General features: G+C 33.0%; 1 protein-coding gene across 3 annotated transcripts in view; it reads left to right on the forward strand.

The window, feature by feature from the left end:
- The window catches only part of LOC106050657 (importin-11-like), a 34,528-nt gene that overhangs the window by 13,013 nt on the left and 9,971 nt on the right, over positions 1–11,544 (forward strand). For all 3 annotated transcript variants that reach the window (XM_056038122.1, XM_056038180.1, XM_056038055.1), the window contains 12 exons: positions 1,268–1,375; positions 1,485–1,555; positions 2,771–2,864; positions 3,511–3,603; positions 4,347–4,502; positions 4,732–4,772; positions 4,927–5,065; positions 7,017–7,122; positions 7,946–8,109; positions 8,376–8,416; positions 9,695–9,760; positions 10,126–10,290. In XM_056038122.1, the coding sequence (XP_055894097.1) occupies positions 1,268–1,375; positions 1,485–1,555; positions 2,771–2,864; positions 3,511–3,603; positions 4,347–4,502; positions 4,732–4,772; positions 4,927–5,065; positions 7,017–7,122; positions 7,946–8,109; positions 8,376–8,416; positions 9,695–9,760; positions 10,126–10,290 (1,244 nt within the window). The remainder of the gene's footprint in view (positions 1–1,267; positions 1,376–1,484; positions 1,556–2,770; positions 2,865–3,510; positions 3,604–4,346; positions 4,503–4,731; positions 4,773–4,926; positions 5,066–7,016; positions 7,123–7,945; positions 8,110–8,375; positions 8,417–9,694; positions 9,761–10,125; positions 10,291–11,544) is intronic.

An 11,544-nucleotide genomic window follows, 5' to 3' on the forward strand; every position in this document is an offset into this window, starting at 1 on the left:
AGAAGATCTCATTTGTGGACCGGTGGGGGGGGGAGGAGGGGGTATCTAGGAGTTGGTTTTCCGTGCTGCCTTTAGGCACTCAGTAAACACAACTCTGCCCGAGTCGGGTGTCGAACCTTGAGCCCCCTTCTAGGTAGCCAAGCCAAGCCAAGTTCAAGCGCACTTGGCCTCTCGACCACGCTTCCCACCTTCCCACTTATTGTGATTAAGCTGGAAACTGAAAATCAATTCAATATAGTTCGATGAAGTTTATAAACTTTAAATGTTGACTTTTTTAAGTCTAAGGATTAAATTGTATTACTATGAAATACAAGAATCTAAATCTAGATTAGGAACAAGTACTATCATGGATGGCTGCCTGGTCGTGCGGTTTGCACGCTGGACTGTCGTTCAGATTCATCGATGGTCCCGCTGCCCGCTCCCATCCCCCGTTGTCCTGCGGGAGGTTTGGACTAGGAAGTAATTATCTTCAACTCTGAAGGAACATCCGAAACATATAAAACATTTTACAAACATTTTTTTTATCACTCAAGGTTTGTTGACTCAGTGATCACTTATAATAACACATTTTTAATATTAGGGGTTGACCTAATCAAATCAAATAATACCTAGTGATACTCAAAAGTTTATATATTTTATTGACAATACTTAATATGCTAGAAAGATATACTATATATATTCTATACTATACTATATACTATATATATACTAGTTCAATGAAGTTTATAAACTTTAAATGTTTACTTTTTTAAGTCTAAGGATTAAATTTTATTACTATGAAATACAAGAATCTAAATCTAGATTAAGGAACAAGCTACTATCACTCAAGGTTTGTTGACTCAGTGATCACTTATAATAACACCATTTTTAATATTAGGGGTTGAACTAATCAAATTAAATAATACCTAGTTATACTCAAAAGTTTATATATTTTATAGACAATACTTAACCCTTAAAATGCTGAGCTGTTTTGCAATGGGTGCATACAAAATGGAATTACAATTCTGATGTTTAGAGGCTAAACTACCACACGCGTTTTAAGGGTTAATATGCTAGAAAGATATACTATTACTATTAATGTTGCTGAGTTAAGGGAAAAGTTGCAAGAAAAATGTAAAAGAAAATTTGTAATTGAAATGCTTTTCTAACCTGTTCATAGACAAATGTTGGTTGATTTGATCAAAGAGCGGGAGGAAGGGTGTATGTAAATGTTTTGTACTAAAAATTTTCTATGTTGTCTAAAAATATATTGTTTTTCTTTCTGTAGTGTTAAGAAAGCAGCTCTGTTATGGGCTTCAAGAAGTTCAAACAAGTCCTGATGCTATGAACTTTATATCCAGCCTTTTCCCCCAATTGGATGCTCTTTTAGACTGCCGTATGTAGAATTAATTTTGTGTAAAGAAAATTGTTATCTGCTATTTAATTTGTTGTGTAGTAAAAGATGTATCTATTAAGTCTGTTTACTTAATTTTACTACATTTCAGGTCGCAGTCTCTGGGGTCATAATATTCTGGTAGAGAAATGTGAGCACTTAATTTCTAGTATTACTAAAGTGGTAAGTAAATAGAACTAAACATTGAGTGTTTCTTCATAGAACATAAAAAATAACCACTAAAAAAAAAAGACAATTGGGCAACAATCTGCTGTTAAGACTTATTTGTCAGTTGTTAGGAAGATTATTATTTATTGAGTAATACAACACTCTGTATGCTGTATGGCAATGCTGAACAACTGAAGAAAACAGCACACTATTTTTCCTTGGCACAGTCTGCAAAAGAGCTTACAGCTCAGTAGCAAAAAGCTGGCTAGAATAAGAACGGAGTAATATAAGCTGCTCAATATTTCTAAGTCTCTCTATTGTTATGAGATCATGATGGATGAATTGACAGCAAATTAGATCACAAAAAGAAACCAATTTCCATCTCAAATTGGAAAATGATTTAGACTACATCTAAGAAAATGCAGACCATGTAATTGTCCTTTTTAATAGATAGAATACTGTTTAAGCTGATAGAAAGAATGATGAAAAACAAACATTATTATTATTATAGCTTTTATATAGCGCTACTTTCATCCTTATAGCATGCTCAGAGCGCTTTGGTCCAATCTCATTTGTGGACCAGTGGGGGGGAGGAGGTATCTAGGAGTTGGTTTTCCCGTGCTGCCTTTAGGCGCTCAGTAAACACAACTCTGCCCGAGTCGGGTGTCGAACCTCGAGCCCCCTTCTAGGTAGCCAAGACAAGACAAGCCAAGTTCATGCGCACTTAGCCTCTCGACCACGCTTCCCATAATACCAAAAACATAATACTTGTGTCGTGTTAGAAACCTAAGATAATGTGGCATAGATGGTTACTAAATACTTATAAATAGGGTGAAATGGTTTTTATAAGACACCAAAAATTCACTATCTGAAATGGTTGACTCCATCCATCCATCCATCCCAGTGGCGCTACAGCCCATGGAGGGCTCTGGCCTGCTTTAACACATCCTTCCATTCAGATCTCTCCTGGGCCTTTCGTCTCCACGCCCTAACCCCAAGCTGCTACAGATCTGCTTCCACGTCATCTATCCATCGCATTCGGGGGTCTGCCTTTGGGTCGCCTGCCTTTTGGTTTTTGCCTGCATACGATTTTCGCCCCTCTGTTGTCTGACATTCTTTCAAGGTGACCTGCCCAACGTAGTCTGTTCTTTTTTATTTCGTTCACTAATGGCGGACTCAGTGTCACAAATAAGAGTGAGCTTTAAATTTTGTTTCGTTTTCTTTGTGCAGCTTTTAGATTTATTGGAACTACATCCCATCTCCTATGTGCACTTTATCAAGACAACCTTAACATGTGTAGTGCAATATAACTTTACAGCCAAAGGTAATACAAATATTTCTAGTTAAATAATACAATTTTTCACAAAAAAAAATTACATCATTTCACCAGGTTTGTTCTTGAATTGGTTTCAGGACTAAAAGAAATCTGTCTGTAAACTTTGTACTGAGCTGTTTAGCAGCATAGCAACACAGTTAATTGAGCTTTATATTAAACCTGACACAATGGTTTTCTTTTCATGCATAGTTCTGACCATATATGGGCATACAATTGCTCGACTGAACAGTACCGATGTAAACTCTCATGTTATTGGTTTATAACCATCATTTGAAAAATCTTTACAATCTGACTTACTACAATAATTGGATTTGGTGCTCTTTTGAGCTACATAATCAAACAGTTGCCTGTGAGATGCCTAACTATTATTTTTAGTGACTCTGAAACAAAGAAAAGCTGCTCTTAGTTTTTTGTATTCAGTCCATCTGCCCATTCTTGATCCTGGTTCATTAAAATGAAATTTCATTTAATAAGTTTTAGGAACTCACCTCCTTAAACTCACATTGATTCCACTGCTGTGAGATTGGGAGTTTAGTTTATTATATATATTTATTTCATTTTATTAAATATATATATAGATTTAGTATTTATTATTTTTCAAGTTATAAAGTTGATTGCTGTTGTTTGTTCTCAGGTCTCCTGTTTGAGAGATTTACTGTCAATTGTTTCAACTTAATGAAGCAGATTTTGTTTAGTGATGTTTATAAACCAAGGAAAAAAAATGATGGTATATTCATTTTATCTTCTAAAATCTTAATATCTTGAAATGATACCCTTGTAATGCATGTACATGTAAGAAAAGCTTTCATTCATTTGAAAATGAACATAAGTCTGATTCACATAATCCGCTTTTAACAGTATGATATACTTTACCTTTGATGTACCATTTAACATGTAATCATTAAAATGCTGTCATGACTGGTGTTGAATCTAAGTTCTTATACAGCCTACAATTTTTTAATATAATGCTTTTTTAAGTAAAATTAAAGTAAGATCCAGTTTGCATGTAAATCAGTGCACAAACCAAAGCAAAATACTAATCTGTGGTGGACATAGTACCAGTTGTTGCATTTGAATGGCCAAACACTAGAAGGCCACTCAATCCTAGAGTCAAACATAACAAAATATGGAGAATCAATAAAAGAGATAAAAACCTGTTTAAGTAAGTTTGGCATTCACTGCTATGAGCAAACTTTGGAAAATCTGGAAGAGTAACATCAGCTTCCTAGTAAAATTAAAACTGTATTCTTTTCTAGTGGTCTCTGTACTCCTATATGGTTGTGAAAGTTGGATACTGAATGCTTAGTTATAACTAAAGAGTGAAATCTAACACACCATTGTACCAGAATCACATTCACAACAGGAAGGCAGATATTTAATGTTTGATAAGTTTTATTGGATGGAAAGCACTTAATTAATTTGATTTAAAGTTCATGTTTTTAAAAGAAGTGATTCTTGTTGATTCCACAGAGGAACTTTGTTCCGTAACTCTCCAAGCAAATGAAATCATCACAGAATTTTTCACACCACAAATTTTGACAGAAATATGTCGCAGGCTTGTATCAGAATATTTTCTTTTACGAACAGATGACTTAATAACATGGGAAGCTGATCCAGAAGAATTTTGTAAGTTTGATTCAATCTACAACATAGTTTTATAGTCTATACAAAAATATTTGTACTAGAAATATATATATATTTTATTTATAATGAAAACAGAAGTAATAATTTTTATTCTATCTATCTATCTCTATATATATACATGTATATATATATAATTTGAAATGTCAAAATGAATGTTGTAAAATTGATTTTGCCTTCAATGTTGCTTTTGATTTGCTTGTTTGAGCAACAGGCCAAGAAGAAGGTGGAGACTCCTACAAGTATTCTCTTAGAGTAAGTACTGTTCAGAGTGATAAGAGCTGGTTGTTGACCACTGCAACAGGTGAACTCAACTCCTATAGGTTTGAAACTTAGTTATTATTGTGTACAATAAATGTCAAGGACCTTCATTAACATATTTTTGTTCATTTTTTTTGGTTTCTTTTAGCCTTGCACAGAGACATTATTTCTTACCCTCTTTAAATCATTTCGTCAGTCATTGAGTCCGGTTTTGTTGGAAATGGTTCAGGAAGCACAGGGTCCATGTGAACCAGACAATTTGGCTGCCTTGCTCAGAAAAGATGCAGGTAATAATAATAATAATAATAATTTTATTTATAAAGCGCTGTTAACAAACAAAATGTAGGCTCAAGGCGCTGTAACAACATTACAAACAAAAAACACGAGAGCTAAAATGACAGTTAATCTAAAAAAGTTTTAAACAGATAGGTCTTAATGTTCTTCTTAAAAGTGGTGTAGCATATTGTCTGTCTGAGATCAATGGGGAGTGAGTTCCAAACTTTTGGACCGTGAACTGAAAAAGCACGCAGACCGTAGCTTTTGAGGGAGGAACGTGGCACTACTAAAAGCGTTGAGTCCAATGAGCGCAGGGCTCTCTGGGGGACATATGGAGTAATCAGTTCGCTAAGGTACAAGGGCATCTCGTTGTTATATATACACTGATGACAAAGTGTGGCGACCTTGTAATCAATTCTCGCTTTCACGGGAAGCCAATGGAGCGTGCGCAAGAGCGTAGTAGCAGAATCTTGTCTAGTTTTTTTAAGGACTATTCGAGCGGCGTTGTTCTGTATACGTTGCAGCTTGGCTATTTTGTCATCGGGTATACCTGCTAGCACAGCGTTGCAGTAGTCAAGGCGGGAGAGTATGAATGCCACAGCTAGCGTTTTTGTTGACTCTGTTGTTAAATATGGTCGGATCTGGCCTAATCTGCGCAGCTGCAGATAAAGACCTTTGCAGAGCTGACTTATGTGTGGGTCGAAAGATAGTGTTGAGTCGAAGAAAACTCCAAGATTCCGCACTACATGGACAAAGGTATAGAACTTGGTTTTGAATGGTTCAGGTGTTTCGTCAGAATTGAAGATTAATAATAATAATCTAATTTATAGAGTGCTGTTATCAAATTATTACATGCCCAAACCTCCCAAAGTCCAGAGCATATCCACATGATCAGGCAGCCATTTAATTCTGTGCAACACAACAGTATATTTTGGTGCAACATTAACTGAAAGCTATCTTGAAATCTTAAAACTAAAAAAAAATAATCAAATTAAATAAGATGTTAGGATTATTTTAAATACAAAGAACAATAACTTGAAACAGTAATTTACAATTTTTTTTTTATCTAAGACCCAAACTATTCATCACAATAGCCTGCCCCCTTGGGTATACCTTTAAATTACTATATAACACTTAGACACAGTGTCCTGGAAATAAGTTAACTAATGAGACTAATTAGAAAAATAAGGATCTCTTCAACTTTTTTGTAATATTTTAGGAGTTGGGAATAAGCTAGATCACACAGAATTATTGAATAAAATAAAGTGCCTTTTACATCTTAAGAGTATGGAATAGAGATACTAAAAACAAAAGGATATTCTTTCAGAAGAATAAAAGAGGCTGTTTCATAATTTTTTTTTTTAGCAAGGTAAACAATATGTTAATTCGATTTTCAATTGTACTACCAAATTTTATATTAGCATAAAACACAAACTGCTTGTTTTATATGTTGTACATGCTAGGGATATAGGGCAGTATTTTCAATACCAATTTTGCCTTTTTTAATTAATCTTTTTTCATATTCCTTAAAAGTATTGTCATCAAGTACTGGTTATAATATATTCATGATATAGATATATACATCGTTGTTTTAGCATTAAGCTTCTCATTTGTCTTTGTATGTATGCATAAAATAAAAAGAAATGGGTGGTTTTTTTTTAGAGGACCTTGAAAAGTGCTAGCCTCGATTTCAAGCACCATGAAGATTACACAATACAACTATTCTTTTCTTTTTTAAGATAAAATATCAACTGGCTTTATGTATTTTTTAAAAAGGTTTAAATGTATAACCCTACAAAATATATACTTTTTTATAAGTTACCTTTACCTATCCCTTAGTCTGTTGGACCATTGGGACACCAAGCAAGATTTGTCGACCATCTTTCTCCATCTTTTGTCTTGTTTTTAAGTTAGCATTCTATAAATCTGTATATATTTGTTACTTCTGACTCTATTATTTAGCTTACACTGCTGTGGGTTTGGCTTCTTTTGATTTATTTGATGATATTGACTTTGATCATTGGTTGACTACACATTTATTGCCAGAGTTACAAGTCAAACACAAAAGGTAAGTCATTGGATTACTTTCTCAATCATCTGAAAAATTATATTTAACTTTCTCTAGGATAATAACAAAAATATGACTAATGCTATTCTTATCCTTATCTTATAATTCCTAACCATAATTGAGGTTGCTTTAAATGGGTTTTCTTTAATGTCAGCATAGAATTATTCAGTTGATCATTTATTCAATTTATCATTCAAGCTTATTATCAGTGATTAGAGATCGATAAGATTTTTTTTTTTCAGTTATTCAAATTTGTAATTAATCTTGGTAGGGCTATGAGAAAGGACTCTATGATTTGTTGTACATAGAGTATGATTGTGTGCACATTCTGCAAAAAATTAGTGTTAGGAATTATTCTTAAAATTATCTATCAATCATCGATATTGTAATTTTTGTTTTTTACATTCTAATAATTTATTTAATTTAGTAATTTAAACTAGCAAGATTACAGATTAGAGTCAATAGAACTAAAAAATTGTTTATTCTGTGTAAAATTTATAATTGCCAATAATATTTTATCACAATCACATCAAAACTACCTCTTTATTTTAAAATATTACAAAATATAAATATATTTTTTGAAATGAGTATATAAAGACTTGAAAACATTTGCAAATATTAGTATAAGCAATTTAGGACTTAAGGGAATATACAGAGCATGACATGGCCTAAATTGTGCCGATGTGCCATAAAATCCAAAAAACTAAAGCCATATACATATATATTTATTTACTTATTTATTATTATTTATTAGAAAACAGTAATCTATTGTTAAAATATTGATACTGAAAATTTACTTTTTATTTCTGATGATTTTTCCCAGTTATCGAGTGATTCGAAAACGAGTTATTTGGTTAATAGGTCAATGGGTTGGAGTCAAGATGTCTGTAAAACTTCGTCCTGCTCTCTATGAAGCTGTCATTGGCTTGCTGGATCGGAATGAAGATTTGGCTGTCAGACTAGAGGCTGCTCAAACTCTTAGGGTTGATATCCTTTTTCTAATTGCATGTGCCTGAAAGATAGTATCAACTATACATAAAGTACTTTGCCAATCACATTGCTACAGCAGCTATAAACAGCTTCATTACTATGAATAATTATACGACTTGCACAATGCTACACACACTAATACTTTTAATGCTACCTACACACACAGCTACTTTGCCACACGCACAGCTCTCTTCTACATTTAATGCTATAGTACTACTTTAAAATGTTTCTTTTCTCCACAAAACATTCCTTAACTGTCCAACCAGTTGATGACTTTGAATTCAGCACTGAGCAGTTGTTACCTGTAAGTAATCCAAGCTATTTAAATTATTAGACTGGCCTCAAGACTAGAAAGAATCTGATATCACATCTAGGTGCTAGGAAATAATTATGGCTTGATTTTTGCTTTGGGCTTGTTCAAGTTAACATGTTTGATTTGCTCTGGTTCACACTGCATTCAGTATGGATTGGATGTATAGAAATAAGGATTCATATGCTATTCTTCAGTGGTGATCTCCAAAGTATTTAAGTAGTGTATAGACAATACAATAAACATATACTTAGGAAACCCTACTGGATAAAAAAACAACAACAAAGGATGTTTGAGCCACAAGGCCATCATCTACTATAAACAAAAAGACATACAATTCACAAAATAGGCTTCAAGTTAACTTATTTATCTGATGCTGTTGTTATCTTTGAGGCAGAAAAGGAATGAACGCTAAAGAGCTAGACAAATGGGGCGGAGTTATGCAGTCTAAGATAAATTGGACAAGAGGAAATTATTGTATTTTCTATTTAGTTGTGTCACCAATAATTACGATATGTGATTGTGGGTCATCACATCCATCACACCCGTATAGCTCTGGTGTGTAGTAATGTAATTTGATTTAAAGTTTCACCTCAGCAGCAGTAAATCTTTTATCTATTTAAGAAGTGGATTGCTACTGAATCATTTTAGAGAACATGGATGTTTTTTCATAACATTTACCAGCAACTAAAAGCCTAAAACTTAAGAGGGAATCACTTGCACATCTTTGAGTTATCTCAGCAGTGGAATCAACTAAATTGATATGAAATTACATGTGTTATGATACGAAATTACATGTGCTAAATAGAATCTGGTAGAAGCAGGGGCAATGTAATAAAAAAATGTTAGGAGTCATTTCTTCTGGGAGAGTCACATTTTGTATTTGTCCTCCTCTGTTGGACTCTTTAATAGTTGTTGCATACTGATGTGTAGATGTCCTTTTCATTGACCCCTCACTCAGACAAACTATTGATACAATATTTTTTATTCATCATAGCACACTGAAGTTTGTGCAGTACATGTGGTTGGTATACTAGGTTATTTAAAAAAACAAATAAACAAATAACTTAAAAATAAACAGCTTTCCTGTCATGGTTTCTGTGATCGAAATGAATGTACATACATATTTTTCTATTAGTTTAACTGTAAGATTGAAGTTTAGACTGTCTTTGTAGTCTCTTTATCTGTGAATTGCAACTATTTAATAATAATGACAACTTCTAGTCTATATTGAACCTGTCAAAATAAAAACTTTTTTTTTTCTGCTTATAGTACATAGAGCCTTTGTTTTCCTTACTATTTGAACTGCTACAAGAAGTCAGAGAATGTGATACAAAGGTCAGTACAATACCATTCAGCTAATCAAACAAAATTAGAGAATCTATGAGTAGAAATTAATTAGAATACTATTTACACTGTCTAACAAAACCAGTCAGTGAAAATTCAATTTTGACCCAAAACGAAAAAAAGAATTGACCTTGATAATAATTATAAACTTTCTGGGCCCATTGATATTACATGAACCTTGAAATTGTCAACTATCAAAACAATCAAAATGAAAATTTGTTTTCAATCAAAAGGGTGAAGTTTTAAAAGCGTACAGAAATAGCCAATAGTTAAATTTTGATGTTTTTAAATAGTGGCTAACAAGTTACACAAGTCAAAGACAATCATCTTTAAAAAGATTGCTTCTGCTTTTTCAGATGCATGTTCTCCATGTGTTGTCATTTGTGATTGAAAGAGTTGGTTCAAAGATTCGACCTTACATTTCTTCCCTAGTCCAGTATCTGCCTTTACTTTGGAAAGAATCTGAAGATCACAATATGTTACGTTGTGCTATACTTACAAGTCTCATACATTTAGTTCAGGTAATACAATACTGTCAACATTTAGTTCAGGTAATACAATACTGTCAACATTTAGTTCAGGTCATACAATACTGTCAACATTTAATTTAGGTCATACAAACCTGTCAACATTTACTTCAGATCATACAATACTATCAACATTTAGTTCAGGTCATACAATACTGTCAACATTTAGTTCAGGTCATACAATACTGTCAACATTTAGTTCAGGTAACACAATACTGTCAACATTTACTTCAGATCATGCAATACTATCAACATTTAGTTCAGGTAACACAATACTGTCAACATTTAGTTCAGGTCAAACAATACTGTCAACATTTAGTTCAGGTAACACAATACTGTCAACATTTACTTCAGATCATACAATACTATCAACATTTAATTTAGGTAGCACAATACTGTCAACATTTAGTTCAGGTCATACAATACTGTCAACATTTAGTTCAGGTAACACAATACTGTCAACATTTACTTCAGATCATGCAATACTATCAACATTTAGTTCAGGTAACACAATACTGTCAACATTTAGTTCAGGTCAAACAATACTGTCAACATTTAGTTCAGGTAACACAATACTGTCAACATTTACTTCAGATCATACAATACTATCAACATTTAATTTAGGTAGCACAATACTGTCAACATTTAGTTCAGGTCATACTGTCAACATTTAGTTCAGGTAACACAATACTGTCAACATTTACTTCAGATCATGCAATACTATCAACATTTAGTTCAGGTAGCACAATACTGTCAACATTTAATTTAGGTAGCACAATACTGTCAACATTTAGTTCAGGTCATACAATACTGTCAACATTTAGTTCAGGTAACACAATACTGTCAACATTTACTTCAGATCATGCAATACTATCAACATTTAGTTCAGGTAGCACAATACTGTCAACATTTACTTTAGGTCATACAATACTGTCAATATATACTTCAGATCATACAATACTGTCAACATTTACTTCAGGTAGCACAATACTATCAACATTTAGTTCAGGTAACACAATACTGTCAACATTTAGTTCAGGTCATACAATACTGTCAACATTTAGTTCAGGTAACACAATACTGTCAACATTTACTTCAGATCATACAATACTATCAACATTTAGTTTAGGTAGCACAATACTGTCAACATTTAGTTCAGGTCATACAATACTGTCAACATTTACTTCATACAACAGCTAATGATTACAAGATTTTACTATCAATGTATAAATCATTTGGTTATTACAA

The sequence above is a fragment of the Biomphalaria glabrata genome, chromosome 1, assembly GCF_947242115.1.
Source record: "Biomphalaria glabrata chromosome 1, xgBioGlab47.1, whole genome shotgun sequence".
Taxonomy (NCBI): Eukaryota; Metazoa; Mollusca; class Gastropoda; family Planorbidae; genus Biomphalaria; species Biomphalaria glabrata.